General features: G+C 40.4%; 1 protein-coding gene across 6 annotated transcripts in view; it reads left to right on the top strand.

Annotated features, from left to right (window-relative positions):
* Positions 1-18,398, top strand: part of Tenm3 (teneurin transmembrane protein 3) — a 446,983-nt gene that overhangs the window by 24,092 nt on the left and 404,493 nt on the right. For all 6 annotated transcript variants that reach the window (XM_085680300.2, XM_087901091.1, XM_085680302.2 and 3 more), the window contains exon 2: positions 2,967-3,245. In XM_085680300.2, the coding sequence (XP_085536426.1) occupies positions 2,967-3,245 (279 nt within the window). The remainder of the gene's footprint in view (positions 1-2,966; positions 3,246-18,398) is intronic.

Consider the following 18,398-nt stretch of genomic DNA (forward strand, 5'->3'; position numbering starts at 1 on the left):
GAACCAGTAGCATTAGAAGTTTAAGCATGAGAGCAAGGCGTTTTTGCAGTGATGGCAGACAACTTCCAAAACACCAGCTGTGCTGGTGGGGTGACCATTTGCAAGTGATTTGAAACTGAATCTTTAAATTATAGGTCCCTCTATGATTATCATGCTTACCAATATATTTTAAGGGATTTCCTCACATTTACATAAACCATCTTCCCCCCCCCCACTCCTTTGTGCTATGTATACCTCACACATGTTAAGCGAGTGCTGCTCCATTGAGCCCATCACCAGCCCAGAACCATCACCCAGGTCAAGTCATGCACACTCTGGTAGAGGTGGAACATGGTAGGAAAGAGACCTCAGCTGAACGTGTGGGTGGCTTTAACCTTCATGCTTCTGAAGTCAAGTTCTGGAAGAACCATCACCTAAGTCAAGTCATGAACACTCTGGTAGATGTAGAACATGGTAGGAAAGCGACCTCAGCTGAACGTGTGGGTGGCTTTAACCTCCGTGCATCTGGAGTCAAGTTCTGGAAACAAAAATAAGCTTTTCGATTCGGTGGAGGAACTCTAGCAGTGGTTTCGGGCTATTGTGTTTGCGTTATAGTCTAAACTTCAGAACTAGCCCCAAAGAGATTGGAATTCTAGTGCGTGACTGACTGCAGAGGGCCAAATAATTCTGGACCTTGGGTTGTGTGCGTGTTTTCCTTCATGAGGACAGCATGTGGGATATTTAACTGCTCAGCGAGCTATGCTTATCCGCCCGGAGAGCAATTAGGGACTGCGGCTTTCTGCTTCCTTCCTCTGTAGATTTTTATATCAGGATAGCAGTAAGGTGAGAAGTCATCAACTTGGAAAATGTTTCAAGTTGTCGTCCAGGAAGTAGAGAGTTCTGTTTGGTTGTTTGTTGTTTTCTGTTCTGGGATGTCTAGAGAATACAGTAGTGTACTTTCCCCCGAACTCTAAGAAATACTTCATACTCCAATTTGAACAATCTGATCCTGCTCCACTTTAAAAGTGACCAGTAAAGAGCAGTAAGGAAACTCTTCCGTAGCTCATCCATGTACTCTTCGTATGCCATCAGCCTTGCTTTATTGACTTTTGTGGGTAAATCTGGATGACTTCTTTACAGATACAGCCCACACCATGAGTTCGCCTTCCTTCACTCTGGCTGGGAGAAGCAACTTTACTTTTTTCTCCTCCTTTTTTCTTTTCATTTGTTTTTTTGTCTTCCATGCTGATTTGATTCCAACGCTTATCCACATCTCTCTGATAAGCACAGTTTGATTTCTAGCTAATTGTGGCAGCAATTTTCATTATTTATGAGTGTCATTGTCAGAATCCATTTGGAAGTCTGACTGAGATAAAGCTGATTCCAACTTCCGATATGACCACGGCAATAAAACAATTAGCCACACTAGTTTAAATGTGCCGGGCCTGGAGGGGGCTAATATCTTTACAACCAAATATTTACTGGATTGTGTCTTGTGTTTGATTTATTTCCTAGAAGATTCAACATGCCATTTTATCACAAATAATTTATAATACCCTCTCTTAAAAATATAATGTAGGTTTCTCATAACAGCAAATTAACACTAAAATATTCATGTAAATCCATAAGATGGAAGTGGGAAAATTAAGACCATGAGTCATATAAATACTTAATATTCATAAAAGATTTGGTAAAGAAGCTGTGTTTAAATCAGTCTTTTTCTCTTACTCTTCCTTTTATGTATTTGATACTGGAGGTGCCTACGTCTGGGGCCCTCTCGTACAGGCAAGACGTAAAACTGGGCGAGCCTTGCCTTCTCTGGGTATTCTACAACCAAGCGGGTTTCATATTCTCCTTATCCACAAAGTAATAAAATGCTAAAATCCCCAAAACAAATACAAGCTGGGAAGAGTCATTAATACTCTAGGTCTTTCTGAAGTGTCACCTAATTTAAACACTTTTGCTTTAAGTGATTGCTGTGCCATGAGTTTTATTATGTTCAATTTATTAGTAAAGGCTTGCCGAGTTCACGGCCATTTATTTTCAGGGAACCTGATTGTATCATTAATTTTTAAAAACCTATCACTCCCACTTCCTTTGTAGAGTGCGCCGTACTTGGAAAACTCGGTCCACTTTGGTCAATACAGATGCTTCCAGGTGTTTCTTAAAAGCAAGACATCTAGGAAAATAGATATGCAATGCATGGTGATGATTTTCAAGGTGTTACACTACTGAGTGTTGAGGTGCACATGCCCATACCTACACAGATGTGCACACACATAAAGATGTACATACACATCTGCACATGCACACACATACATATGTATGCACACACGATACACACATTCACATGTGCACGTGCTTGCACAAACATCTACACACACATACACACAGGAAGATAGAGAGAAAAAGAAAGGGAAAGAGAGGGAAGGAGAGAGAGATGTTTATATTGCTTTTTGAGTTAAAGTGAGAAGATACAATTAAAATGACCAACTCCTGTTTCCACTTAAGCAAGAGTTTATTATCCTGAGGTAACCTTTTTTTCACCCAAAGAAGTAACATGTAAGTGTAAAAAAGATCCCATAGTTAGGACCAAAACCAGGACAGATGGCCATTTCTGTTGCTTCACAGTCGGCTAAGCCAAATTCTGCCATCAGAAACCAGTGTTTCCATCTGTGTTAGGTTTTCATGGTTGAGCCATGAACCCATCTCTGGAGGTGCCTATGGGTTTAAGTTGACTAAAGCAATCTGAGCCAAAGTCCGCATCCAGTCCACTGGGCCTCCTCCCTCCCCGTAATGCATCCACTTGACCATATGATGCAAAGCTGGTGCAAACCCCTGGTGCCGATAGCGGGGAAAGCCTGGACAATCGAGGGTTTCTTTCAGGGAAGTTTTCTATTTTGAAAGAAAAAAAATAAAGAAAAAAAGAAACTAAAATGCAGGACTCATATACTTACTAGTTGTTGTCTCTCTTTCCCCCTAATTAGGACAGAATTTTACCCTAAGGCAGTTAGGCGTGTGTGAGTCCGCAACTCGAAGAGGAGTGGCATTCTGTGCAGAAATGGGGCTCCCTCACAGAGGTTACTCCATCAGTGCAGGGTCAGATGCTGATACGGAAAACGAAGCAGTGATGTCCCCAGAGCATGCCATGAGACTTTGGGGCAGGGGGGTCAAATCGGGCCGCAGTTCCTGCCTGTCAAGCCGGTCCAACTCAGCCCTCACCCTGACAGACACGGAGCATGACAACAAGTCCGACAGTGAGAGCGGTAAGTTGCATTGCTTACTTTCCTATGTAGACGTTTAGTGCTTCCGTATTCCGGTTTCCGTATTCCGGTTGGACTGTGATTCATGTTTTCCTTCCATGCTTTCTCTTTCTTGTCTTTTCTTCTTGTGTTAATGTGGTACGGCCCAAGAAATTCTTGTAAACAGCGTGGGGACTTGTCCCCTGGTGTACGGTGGGATCAATATTTGATGTCCAATTATTAAATTGCGCAAACTCTGTATGGTGTGTTAGATATGGTTTTGAAAAAAAAAAACAGTTTGTGTACAGGAGCAAGGGGAAAGAAAAAATTAAGTCTGACTTATATTGGATCATGTCACCTGTTAGCTTTTGTGGACTAGGAAAACCTTGTTGGTAAACTTTGCCCTGGAGTGAGCTTGCAATCAAAGATGTCTTAGCAGATTCCTCTTGAAGGTATCTCAAAGAAGTCGCAGGATCTTAGAATGGGTGAGTGAGCACACAGTGTAGTTTATTAACAGGGCTCAACTGATTGAAGAGCAAATTTGATCATGCTTTCAACTTACTAGCTTAGAAGAGCAGTTGAAATCTCGGTAAAGGGTAGGAATGTGGCCTTTGATGTCTTTGGGAGCTGGATTACTGTGCAATTAAGTCCACATACAAAAAAAAATTGGATTTAAGGATGTCTAAACAGCAGCTTTGCCTGGTCTAAAAAAATGTCATTATCAATTACTGGTACTTATGTCCTATTGCCGGTGTGGAGTAATGATATAAAAAATTGTATGCCGTAATAAATTGAAAAGAAAACTTAATATTTTAGTAAGTCAGTACTGCTAAGAAGAATTGGAACAGCGGCACCAACACAGAGACAATTAAGAAAGAAATCTCTCCAGCTTTTAATATTAGGGGTGTGCTTCTCCTTCAGCCTGTCATTAATGCAGTGTCTGTCCTATACATCAAAGATCTAAGAGAAAATTAAACCAGAAGAATTGCAGGATGTGTGAAGAGGAAGACGATTGTTTATTAATAATATTTCACCTGTATTATTTATTGAGCATCTTCGTCAGCTTTGGTATGTAGCAGGAGCGCAGATCTGTGCTTAGTGTTCAGTGTCAGCTGAGAACCAGTGTGACTCGGTGCTCCCTCCTGCTGCCTAGGCATTTCCTTGCTATTCGCGGGGTGGAGAAGTTTCATTTCAATCATTGGAAACAATTTATTTTATGTAGAATCCTCTAATGCATTAATCCAAAGTGAAGATAAATCGCCAGCAGCGGCTTGCTAGCTTCCTATTGGGAGTACAAGTCCTCAACGGTTTCCCGCTTTATCCCAACACCATCAATAGGAAACAAGGAAGACTCTATTTCTCAAAATGAGTGTTAGAATCATGCGGCCAACATTCCCTCAGCCAGTCCGTTCTCCTCAGTACAGTCTGTGTTTACATTAGTTTTCATAGCAGATAAAGAAGTCACTAACCTTAAGTACTTATAATTTGAAATAAATATTGTTTCATGCACTTCACATGAAACTTCTTGAGCAATTACAGCTGTATGCTCAGGTGCTGCATTTGACCTCTTTATTTTCCTAATTACACGACAAAATATTGCATAAAAGAAAAGACAATGCATGCAGATATTACATCTCATTCTTTTTATCTGAACTATAAGCAATCCTTGTCTCTATTTAATAATGTTTTACATGGATTCGACTTACCTTTTTCACTCCAAATCTTTGTAGCATAAATTTATTTTGTATTAGCTAATTGTGTATTAATTTTATTATTTTTAGTTATGTATCATGGCAGATTTCTTATTAACTAGAAGGGAATGGCCTGCTTACAGAACGAAGGAAAGTGAAAGAAAGCCAAACCTTCACTCCCCACAACGGCAGTTAGGAAATGACATCCAGAGCCTTACCATGGAACTCTGGACATTTGGCAGCGTTTGCTGAAGGTAAACAGGTCAGCTAAGAGCACAGAAGAAAGTGTCAAAAGCAATATTTTTTAAGTTAACCAGTGGCGACTTCAACTTGGGCTTACTCTCTCCTCGAGCTCTGGTTGAGATTGTTTGTTAAACAACATTTTGGTGGTCTGAGACTCCTTGATGAGGTCCCTTGGAGGAAGGACACAAGAGGAAGTGAATTGATTGATGTTATCAGCATGGAACCTGGCCATTTTGTGTCTTTCATATGTGCATCCATAAGAACATTTCAGGTTCATTTGTTTGTTCTGAAATTTCAATGATTACTCGGAAAGAGCAAAAAAGTCATTAATTGATTATATTTACTTCTAAGGAAGAGCAGTTATCTGAGGTATGTAGCAGACTTTAGAATTATGGATTGTGAAATCAAATAAGGGTGATGACATTTTTTTTTTGCCCTGATATTAAAAAAAATGCTTTTATCCCTCCTTGGCTACTTTAAGGTAAGAATTAAAATTTTTAATTATATACAGGTCATTTAAAAAATTTTATTTCTTTATTTCATGTGTATGGATGCTTTGCATATGTATATGTCTGTGAGCCACATGTGTGCTTGGAACCTGTAGAGGACAGAAGGCGGCATCATCGGACTCCCTAGAACTGGAGTTGCAGGTAGTTTTGAGTTCCCATGGGGTGCTGGGAATCAAACCAGGATCCTCTGGAAGAGCAGGCGATGCTCATAGTCACAGGGCTCTTCATCCCCTTATAAACAATTTCACTACTACCTTTAGTCAAATATTTCTAACATAAAATTTAAAAAACATCTCAATTCTGCTCTCCTTGGGTGTTTTAATTTACTCTAACTTTGACAGAATATTGATCTTCCACTTACATTTCATTGATTCCTCAGTTATTCATTATCCAATTTTACTCATCTTGTACTGGCTTTAGATATCGGGCAAGGTCCTTAATGTGCCCACGCACGCGTGCGTGCGTGCGTGTGTGCGTGCGTGTGTGTGTGCGTGTATGTGGTTGTGTGATGGGTATGTGTGTGCGCGCACACATTGTGTGCATGTGTGTGTGTGATATTTTACAATATAAAGATGAGAACATTGAAGACTTAAGTACAATAATTAGTCATAATGACGCCATTAAGGGTCCAAGATACGACTGTGTTTTCACTGAGTTTAACGTGGGAGTTCGCACTGCCCATTTTCATCATTGGGAAGACTATGAATCAGACTGCTTTCCCTAGGAAAAGATGTTTGTACAGCTATCCAAGCTGTATTGGCGAATCAATCCCACACCAGTTATGTTTTAAGGGGTTATTTATTTTGGGGGGTAAAACTTACATACACCATAAACCGTCAGGAAGGGAGCCTAGTCGCAGGAGCCGGGAGCAGGAGCCAGGAGCAAGCACCGGAACCAAGAGCCGGAACCAAGAGGGCCTGATCCGGATCTGCTTCTCTTTTTAAAAGAGAAATATACCACGCCCCAGTGGGCTGGTATTTCAGCAGCTATTGGCTGACGGAGCAGAAGTCGCTCCCCACCGCACTGTGGGCTCGTATTTCAGCGACTATTGGTTGAGGCAGTGGAAGTTACTCTCACAACAAAGCTGAGTGCCTGTCATTCTAGTATAACGTCAAAGAAAAGTTAAGTCACTAAAGGGAAGCAGATTTCATTTATTTGTTGTCAAAGAGGCCACAAGTTCACGTGAAGAGGTGCTGTAGCCACTGCAATGCTGATGTGCCTTGGGTGGCCGGAGCATCCCATGTGAGTAACAACCATAGAACCGCGTCACACGGTTCACTGTTGGAAAAGATAACAGAGATTCAGAACAAGGGAGAATGTGTTGTTGTTTTTTTTCTCTTTTCTTTTTCTAACCTAACTTTTCATCAGCCACGAGAATTTGCCGTTCCAGAGAATTTGGAGGGGAGAAAAAAAAATCAGTCTATGATGCTTCCCATGGAATTCCAAGCTTGGGATATGGGAGAAGGCCTTTCTTGGTAGAACTGGTGTCTATGATAGTGGTTCTTATTATATGTCAGCTGCCTGGCAAACCGGCACGCACTGGATGGTGGTGATCTGTGACCCCCCCCCCCCCATTACCAGCCACTCCAACATGAAAGCCCTTGAAAGGTTACGAAATAAATGCAATGGGTACCCAAATCAAAGGTAAAATTACCCGTGGTTTTGGATCGTTTTCGGCTTCTTTACTCCCTCTGATGTGTGGTTGAAAGACCCCTGACCTAATTCCCACTAATCTAATCTTGATTCCGGATGCCTATCCAAATGTCAGGAACAAAGGACTTTGCGGTGTTTTCAAAACATCCATCTTTTTGGCTTAAAAATGTTCCCTTGTACATCACTTCCCAGGCTTAGCAGCAGGCCTTGCATTTAATCTTAATTGGTTAACAGTGCAGTGTGGCAGAAGCTGCCAGAGTAAAGACCTCAGCTCTCAGGGTTCAGATCCTCGTCACATTTGCCCCCATCCTTGACCCCTGTTGTCTGCGTCGCCGGTACTGCCAACACTTTATACCATGTCTGTTACTTGGTCAGCTAAGCTGCCAGCTGTTTGTTGGGGGGGTCCCTAATCTCACTTTTTCTTGTCCTGTCGATCTCTTAGTGTTCCTGGGGAGGAGGGTGTGATGTTTAATTGAAGTTTAGTCAAAGGATGATGTTCGGTGTCAGGCTGCTTAGGGGGAGCTGGCCGTACTTTCTGTGTCACCATGACTCAAGGCCTAGAGAGTTCTCACAGAAGGTTTCTTATTGGCCCCTGGGTCTCCCAGTTCTGCGACCTGGGGCAAGTCACTCAACCTTTTTGTGTTACAGTGTCTACCTGGGTAAAACTGAACAAGTAACAGCAATAAGTCATTGGATAGGACGACGCTGGGCTTAAATGGATTTATATTGTAGTCAGGACTTGGCTATAAGTGAGTGTGTGCTGTTGCTTTTATTTACAAAGATGGAAACTCATATCCTTGAGTGATGATGAGAATTAAATCAAAGTATCTGCCTAGCTTTGGTCCACAGTAAATGTTCCTCACTGTCATCCCTGCTTCCAATCCACCTCTCTCTTCTTATCCTGCTTCAGGCCATAGTCAAGTATGTACGGGGTCTTGTAAGAAGAGGAAAGACAAGACTTGGAGTCTCCGCTGATGATTCGCAGAGTCTGTAATTTCTGTCACCATTTACTGACTTTCTTATTTTCTTTCAAAACCCCACATCCTTTTCAATTTACTGTAATTAAACGAACGTGCGTTGAATGGCGCTGATAATTAGTCTGATGGCTATAGACTTCAAAGGCTTCAGCCTGCTCCTTCCCCTCCTGGCCAATGGAAATTTTAAAAGTAGTGTTTCCCTCAAAGGCATGTTCCTTAGACAGCCAGTCAATTAAAAGACCATTTAACTGATGCTCTCTGGTTCACACAACAAAATAAATCATTCCCACAAGACTCCATTTCTCACCTGATGTCTTAACAATGCACCCATTGCAGGACCCCGCTAAAGCCACACTAATTGTGTGTGATACTAAAGTATTAAGGGCTAATTGGACTCGCAATGAAAGCATAACTTTAAAGCAGGGTCTTTGTTATGTGGATGATACTTGCTTTGCACAGCTAAAAAAATACACTTCGGGGAACCAGTTTTACTTGTCCTTTGAAATGGGAATTTTAAAAGTCAACTTTCTGTATGGAAAGTGAATGTCTAAAAGTTGAGTTACTGTACTTTAAGTTGAAAAATAGGTATGTCCATTAAACAGATTTAATAAGCCATTATTATGATATTGTTTATATCATCTCTCAATAGAGAATTTGAACTGCTTTACAATTTAAATGACTATTTTGGGCCAATTTCATTTTAGAAGTGTTTGGGAGAAACTACTAGCGACCTTGCAGGAGGCTGTGATGTCACCAACCTTTGATGCCGTGAGTGACAGAGATGCGCTTGGCACACAGGGCATAGTATTTGGATTTTCTGAAGATAATTCTAAGGCAGATGCAGGTTTTCTTCACTATACTGATTCCATTCCTCCATCATTACCCACTAGCATCCTTTGGAAAGGAAATTGGTTGGGAGAATTGAGATGGAATTCCCTTGCTGTATGAAATAAACGCGATTTTCCATGTTATTTTAATTGTGTGAGATCCTGTTACACATACAAAGTTATGAATGCAGATTCCACTAGGGGCTCTGATATGCAGTGTAGTGGTCAATGCTGGCATGCTCTACCCTTGCAAATTCTACTTTCCGTTTTAGATCAGTGCTCTAGAATGTCACAAACAGCTCACAGAGTATGCTGGGGTGCTCACCAAATCAAGCTCAGAGTTAGGGTGCTGCTTTGCCAAATCGAGTCCAATTGTTTCCAGTGCATGAAATAATTGAATTTCCTGGGTGTGTCTGCATTTATAATTCCAACTGCAACTTGCCAAGCTCCGGTTAAAGGCTATCATTTTCATGTAAGAATGAATGTTCTCACTTCGTGGGAGGGTTTAAGTCACTCTTGGGAAGAGAAATAATGACTCAAGTAAAATATTTAGAAATAGCCAGGTGTGGTGGCTTACACCTTTAACCCCAGTACTGGAGAGCGGAGGCAGGTGGATCTCTAACACACACACACACACAGACACACACAACACACAGAGAGATTAACACACACCCACGGGATTATAAAGACATATTATAATCACTATTACTTAAATATTTGCATATGCTTATATATTCCCATCAATAGAGGTTTTCAGGAAACTGTATTGTGAGTTATTATGTAGATCTTGCCATTTTTATTAAACTCATTTTATATTCTATGTGGTTTCGTTAAAAAGAAATTGTGTAGGAGATAAACTCCTTGTATTTAAATTCAGAGCCTTCTTGTGGTGGCAGAGTTAAAAATCAAAGCAAAGCACACCAAGCACATATTAAAACTGATGCTGTATGCTATTTTGATTTTTGAATGTGTTTTTGATATCCTTGAGAAATCCCAGTAGTAGCAGTGAAATTGTTTTAATTAATGAATTCAGTGGTAGTGAATGCTGAATCAGGTTTATGGGTATAATTATCACTGAAATAGAAAAAATAAATGTTAGCGTCATAGAAGCTCGGTTTATTTGCCATTTTGAGTGTAGTCAAGTGTTTGAAGAGCAACTAGCCGCTTTTTTGTGTGCTATTTAAAGAATAATCTTCTCAAGGCAAGGCATAGTAATTCTGTTTATTAATATCACAGGCATGCAGTATTCTATGTGAAAATCTAATTTGGTGACGAGTCTGGATGAGCTAGTTTTACTATACTGTGATTTTCTTAAATGCTTTGGTTGACTTGAGATGGCTTTGCTGTAATGAGTAGTCTGTACATAAAATAAATGTAATAAGCATTTGAATGCATATTGAAAGAGATGCAAATGCATATACACTTGCAAAAGGAGCAATTAAGAATGCCTGATGACTGTTACCTTGACTTTAAATATTATTATTTTGAGTCACACAGAAACTGCAAATTGGATTAAGTCAAGATGTGACTTATTGATTCTATTTCTTATTTAGCGACTACATCTTCACTCAATGAATAATAAATGCTGACTGTTGTTCCAAGTGTTGGAAAGCAAAAGTGAGTAAGATGTAGTTCTTGACCTCTAGAAGCTCCCAGCCTAGTTAGACAAATAGGCATGTAGACACGTAATAGGATTTTAATACGGTAAGTGTTGAGACAACAAAATATGCGAAGCCAATGTCAACACAGAATAGATGGTGGCCGGGAAGGACAAGAGCAGGAGAGGAGAGACCATTTCATAAAGAACGGGGCAAATGGCATCCAAACATAGGTTTAAAAGTCCAAGACAGACAAAACAGTGAAGGAAAACGCGTCCTGGCTAGGGTTATATGCATTTGACATCATCTAGAGTCATTTTGGAAGAGGAGGAGCCCCAATTGAAAAAAAAGTACCACCACCAGATTGACCCATGGGCAAGCCTGTGGTACATTTATTTGCTCGGTGATGGATGTGAGAGGGCCCTGCTCACTGTGGTTTGTGCCACCCCTGGACTGGTGATCTTGGGTGCTAAAAAAAAGCAGGCTGAGCAAGTCATGAGGAACAAGCCAATAAGCAGCACCCCTCCATGACTTTGGCATCAGCTCTCACCTTCAGGTCCCTACCCTGTGTGAGTTCCTGCACTGACTTCCTTCTGTGATAGAGTGATGGGGAACTGTACAATGAAATCAACCCATTCTTCCCCAAGTTACTTTTGATCGTGGTGTTTTATTGCAGCAATAGAGACCAGGATCTAGACAGCATGTGGAACCTCTAAGGACTGTTCCTAAAGTAGCAAACTGTTTGGTTCCTGTGCTGTTTTGAATGAGAATGCTCCCCGCAAGCACAAATGTGTGAATATGTGGTTCCTAGTTAGAGTTGGTGTAGGCTTATGAGGCATGCTCTTGTTGAATAAAGTATGTCACTGGGGGGCAGGCTTTGACATTCCAAAACCGTGGACCATTGCCCGTTTGCTCTCTCTGCTTTCTACTCGTGGTCCAAGATGTGAGCTCTCAGCTTCCAGCTCCAGCTATCACACCTCTGCTCAGCCATAATAGACATTTATCCCTCTGGAACCATAAACCCAAACAGACCCCTTCTATCAGTTGCCTTGGTTGTAGTAGTTATTGCGGCAATAGAAAAGTAATCTAGTGCCTGTAACCTGTAAGAACTGAGACGGTACCTGTAGCCTCCGCACACGGAAAGAGCTGCTTCATGGAATATGGAGTTTGTACTCTGGGTGATAAAGCACCTCAGAGGGGCTTTGATTAGAAGGATGCTGTTCAGACTTGCACATTTTATAGAGTACTTTGAAAACACTGTAGATTGGGAACCATCTTTCCCATGGGAGAGGTATGCAGCCTCGTTCAACTTGGTGCTTCTTACAGATTCTGAACCTAGGAAAGAAGTCGCTGCTGTGTGAATGAATAAAGCATAGACTCCGAGGCTGCTGTGTTTCAGGTGAGGTTTGTCCACCTGATGGTTCATGTTCTGGAAGCTTCTGCCTCAAGGCTGCAGTGCTGATGGGATGGGCGTAGAATCTTTAAGAGATGAACACATAGAAAATGGCTGGGTCACTCGATCCTTGCTATAAAGAAGGTATCCCTGCTTTCTTAGTTCTAGCTCTTCAGGCAGGAAAGGAGACTCGTTCAATCAAAAGGATCAACATTTCATGATCTGGGGAAAGGGAAATATTTAGAAAGTCACTCATAACGTCAACTATGTTCCCACATACCTATAAACCAGCATGTGTAGAAAGAGGTGGCAGGAGAATTGCATGTTTGAGGCCACCATGAGCTACGTTATGAGACTATCATCAAGCAGAAGTTGCAACAGATATATATTATATTTTATTATATATAATTAAAAACTATATTCTCTAGTGTGAGATGCTGGGAATAAGGTTTTAATGTCAATTGGAAGTTACAGCATATTATTTGTGATGAAATTAGCCATTTCCGGGACACGTTGACATTGAGGTCCTCATGGAATAGTAACATTTAGTAACCTATGGAGCAGTCATATATTCCTATATAGTATGTATAATTGTATACATGTAAATGAGTATAAATCTATAATTCAGATAGAATTCATCATCTGCAAAGAGCCAGGGAAAGAATTCAACTTTTGGCCTGAAAACCAACTGACTGCAAAAAGAAGAGGGCCCAAAGCTAGAGCCTCGAGTTCCCCAGTATTTAATTCAAAGATGTAGAAGGACCAATGAAAGAAGCCAAGAGGGACTTCCACTGTGGCCTAAAGGAAAACAGAAAAAGAAGCAAAAACCATTATTCCCTGAGTGGGGTGTGATCCCCAGACTCATGATCATAGAGAAGCCAACCACAGATAGTGCCAAAGGGAGCCTTCTGGCGGGAGGGGAAGATCCCGATTGCCATCAAATCGCAGAGGTCGGGAACTCGACCAGAGCTTCGTCCAGGTTCCAGCAAACAGAAACTGTCCTTCTCGGAGCTCGATTTAGCAAGGAAAGGGGAGCTAGACTGACATCTCCTGGGGGAGGGTGGTGCAGGAGAAGGAATCCCCCCCACATCCTGTAACACTTCAGCCTCTTGCTAGGAAAGGAAAGAGAAATGAAGTAGGTGAAGGTGGGGGTGGAAGAGGTGAAGGTGAACATGAGCAGTGGATGTCACCTCAAGGGTCGATCCAAAACCGGAAGTGCACCTGGGCTATAGGGTATAGGCTTAGATACCTCAGCTCCGCAAGGCTTGAGATATTTGTCTTGGTGTGTATAATGGTATCAATGTTTGCGATAAAGAAAGACACTTTTCTGTTTATTTTGGGTGACAATCCATACAGAAAGTGATGGTATCTGCTGGACTTGAGACTCTGTGTCATCCAAAGATTTAGAAGAGGGGAGTACATTCTTATTGAAAACTGATATTTTCTTTTAAGTAGTCCTATGCAACTGTATAACTGCAGTCACTTGTGCAGAGTCTAATGGAAAATGGGTAGCACTGGCTTTGGCACCTGGACATGGGGACTTTGGTGGTGTTTCCCCAAGGATGTAGATTTCTTATTCTTTGTAACCACCATGGTTTTATATTATTTTAGATTTTAATTTTAAGAAAATGTCCTTGAGACCAAGCCATATTTACACACACACACACACACACACACACACACACACACACACACACACACCACGAGATGAGTACCAATAAACTTACTTCCACAAGCAACTAAAAATAGACCAGTAAAGAAAGACAATTGTGATTACTGTTTGAATGCTGCAAATCTGGGAGGTGATGGCTCTGAGAAACAACCATTGACACTAAATTTGTCAAAACCCACGTGATGGAGATGGAGGAATCTAGTGTTTTGAATTGCTTCTACGCAATGCTAAAGTTCAAAAAGAGATCTTAAAATTTTGACATATAGCAGACGGAGATTCCCAAGGGATTTGAACATGCTTGAATAAAATGTCAGTTCCTTCCGAAAACAAGCCTGAGCCATTTCCTTATAATGGATCGTGTCTTGGGTTTCTCTGTCTGGAGTGCCACCATGGAGAAGGCAGGGCACAAACTGTGCTTGTAGGTGAGCTCGGCAGTTCAGAGGAGCCTATTTGAAGTGCAGGGTTTCTGATAATCCCTAGGAAATTTGAAAGCATTAACCACTATTTATAATGTCTGAATAACCCAAGTTAATAATTGTATGTGACAGACATGATAAAAGTGGAACCATAAATGAATCTGAGAATAAAACATTATGACTTCTAAAATTCACCCCATTAATCTATTTTGCTTGCTTAGCCTGACCTGGTCATTAGACAGGAGAGAGACATGAGATATTTTAATTAGTCCTTATTCTGTATTTACACACTTTCCCCTTTATACTTTTTCTTTTTTGAGATTATAATATAGTTATAACATTTCTCCTTTTCCTTTCCTCCACCCAAACCCTCTTAGAAGCCCCTCCCCCACTTGCCTTCAAAGTCACAGGCTCTATTTTTTTCACTGTTATTGCATGGGTTAGAGAGGTAGCTCAATGGTTAAGAGTGTATTATTCTTCCAAGGGACGTGAGTTCAATTCCTAGCACCTACACCAGGTTGCTTATAACCACTTATAACGCAAGCTCAAAGAAATGACATCTTTTTCTGGTCTTCATTGGCACCTGTGTACGGACAAACAGATACACAGATGCACACACACGATTAAAATAAATAAAATAGATCAAGTACGTCTTTAAACACAAACAAGAGAGAAAATTCCAGTTTTCCTGTTGAGCTAAGGTCCTCAATGGGATTAGAGGCCCTTCTACAGCCAACTGTTTCCATGATAAAGTTTATAGTAATTTACTGAAGACTCCCCACTCCACTTGGCCAGCCATGTTGTTTGAATTTTGACCATTGTAAGTTACATGTGGGAAGGCAGTGAGCAGATGTCCAAATGATTTAAAAAAAATATCACTCAGAAGGGGCAAGTTCTAAAGATCTATTATACAGTTTGGGCACTGCAGCTAGTGACAATATATTCTATTCTTGAAAAAAATGACATTTAAGATATTCCGTATGTGATTAGCTTGATTTACTCATTCTAAAATGCATATAAGTTAAAATATCATGTATTTTATATACTTAATATATATAACATATATTTATTGTTAGAGCTTAGATATATAAATTAATTAATTAGAGCTACTTAATTATTTTGTAATTGCTAGATTCATTCCTAAGTCTTTGCTCTTAATCCCTCAATTACTATCAAATAAATTCTTGGGGCCAAAGACAATGAAATTTAAAGTTTTTTATTTACTCTGTCAAGATGACCTGGAAAACAGATTTCTCAACTCCTGTCAGCAGCATGGGAAATTGGATTTTCCCAGAAGGCATTGACAATGTTTTCTGATTAAATTTTTGGCCATTTGGTAGATGAAACTGTCTCACTATTTGTTTCAGTTTATATTCATTTTATACAATGTGCTGACTCTCTTTTCATATATGTATACTGTTCACACGAGTGTATGGTTTTGTATTCTTTTGAGCATTCTCAATCATGCCTTTATTATTCTGTTGGGTTATATGAAGCTATGGGTCTTTACATCCTACCAAAAACTGAAGGTAAAGGCACCAGAGCATGGACTACATTTTCCCCCATGTGTGTGATCATCGTGGCTCAGGTGCCCCAGGCCGTTCATACATAGGCCTCTTGTTCACTGTGGGCTTTCTCCTCACGGACATGTGCAGAGGTCTCACAGTGATGAGGAACAGCGAATCCAACTCCAAGCAGAAAGGAATTTAGCTTTTAACAAATCTCGGGGACCCGAGACTGCACAATTCTGCCTTCTGTCAACAACCGCACACTAATTACCAGAGGTTCGAGTTACAAAGAAAATCTGTGTTTAATCCAACTCAGAACAGGCAGCTCATTTCCGCAACGTTTCTGTAACCTTATTAAATAAATGAAAAGCCTAAAGCAGGCAAGAGTTAGATCCCTACCATTAATGCATAGCTGTCGGAAAAGGCCTACAATGTGTGTGTATGCGTGTGTGTGTGTGTGTGTGTGTGTGTGGTGTTTACTCACAAATGGATAGAGACAAGGGTTGGTGTAGTTCTATTTTTATTAAGTTGGAAGTGGTTTGTGTATAAGATGGCCTTATTAGCCTTTTTGTTTCTGTGAATATATAGAAGGTAATGCCTTGCAAATGTTTTTCTCAGTTTCTTATCACTTCCAATATTTTTTGATATGAAAAGTTTATAAGAAATGGTTAAATATACCCATTTTAATGATACTTGTGGCTTCCTTTAGCTTGGAAATAGTCACATTTTCAAACCTGCTGCATCTTTTTAAACATTTAATATGTTTGAATTTTTAATGTACCGTGTGGTGTAGTAATTTGTTTTCTATCTATTCAGCCCACTTTTTTCAACATCATTCAATTTAATTAGGGAATACTTGATGACGTCTAAGTGAAAAGTCAATTCAGAGTTTTGTTGTTAACTTTGAAAAAAGATGAAATAGGATTGCTAAGATCTGTAAATAGTTTGAAGACACTAAATTCTGGTTTGGTAGATTCTTAACAGTCTTATAGTACCAACTATAATCTGCATTTTTTATAATTCACAATTGTTCACTAACTGTAATTTATAACCTTTAAAATACATAGTAAAAACAGCATATTTAATAGATTTATGGACATTAGATGCCATGTCAAAAGTGGTTATGCAAATCTATTTTATGTTGGTAATTATTTTAAAATAATGTATTAAATATATTCTTGAATATTCTTATATAAAATATTTTGAGAGATTTTTTTAAGGAATAATATATTTTTTCAATTGAGCTGTCTGGGCTTAGCGATGCTGGGCTGTTCAAAGATGATACAGAAGGCAGGGCAGGCAGATGAAATAGATTGCTGAACTACGCACAGGAGTGAGAGAGTAACAAAGAGGCAGAAACAGACAGGTTTTCCAGACTTGCTAAGCCTGAACAGGCTGTGAGAAGGTAGTAGTAAAGTAAGTAGTACATGCTCCTTCAAAAAATAACAAACAGACAGACAGACAGATGCTTGGAAAGGATGGGGGAAGTTGCTTTACCTTTGTAAGAAAACTTCCAGATCTGAAAGAGTCTTTGGGGGAAGCAACAGGAAATTAATATTGATAGTTCACTTGGGTGTGGTGACATGTGCCTTTAATCCCAGTACTAGGGAAGTTGAGGCAAGCAGTTCTTAGTGAATTGGAAGGCAGCCTGACCTACACAATGAGTTCTAGGCCAGCCAGGGCTACACAGTGAGTCCCTGTCTCAGAAAACAAACAAACAAATCCAACAAGCACAAAAAGTTGATAGTTTAAAAGCTGGGACAAATGAAATCTACTTCCAAAACTGGTACAAATGACTCTAGGTGTCATGCTGAAAGGCCTCGTATTGTCCGGTGTGTGGCTCTGTGCCATTTATGTCCTTCATAATGTCCTAGTGTGTAGCCCTATGCAATCCATGTCCTTGATATTGCCCAGGTATGTAGTCCTGTGTAATCCACATCCTTCATACTCTTCTGGTGTGTGGCCCTGTGCAACGCATGTCCTTGTACAGAGTTGGCGCATGACGAATGCTGTCTGGAATTTGGAATTGGGAAGCCAAGTTCTGCTGTGACTCAAGAGGGTGACATAAGCAATGAAGAGGAAGAGGTATGGGTGGGGCTTTGCGATGTGGAAGGAGAGGAAGAAGGTAAGAATGACTCCTAGCTTTGAAAGAAAATCGTAGGAAGATAATGCAACTGTAGGGGAAAAAAAATAAAGGCCAGAAAGTAATACTTGAAACATTGTCACCTGAATAATAATGGCAAAAGGTCACAGTAGATAAGAAATTCACACCAAAGTCCGTGTAACAGTATCCAGATATGAAAGTTTTACAAGACAACAGACATAAATGAGCATAAAGAAACTATCACCGTTTAATTGTGGAACAGGACCAACAGTGTACAACAGCAGATCCAGTTAGACTCTAGAGAAAGCTATGTCTCCACGTTTCTCAAGTCATCCCTCAGAACAGGCCCCTCTGACCACTCGACATCCAGTAAGATCACCACAGCCCTTCACTTAACCTCTGCAGAAGACAGTACCCTAATGCATGTGTGCCATCATCTCCCATTAGAATAAGAACCTAGGGATTGCAGAGCAGAACCAGAGACTGTTTTGCACCTATGTATTTTATTTGCTTTCCATCAGGACTCAAAACAACCATAGCCCAGATTTTCCTGTGCAAAACTATGGAGTAGATCCTATTCCCTTTC

Source organism: Myodes glareolus, chromosome 23 (genome assembly GCF_982192425.1).
Source record: "Myodes glareolus chromosome 23, mMyoGla1.1, whole genome shotgun sequence".
Taxonomy (NCBI): Eukaryota; Metazoa; Chordata; class Mammalia; order Rodentia; family Cricetidae; genus Myodes; species Myodes glareolus.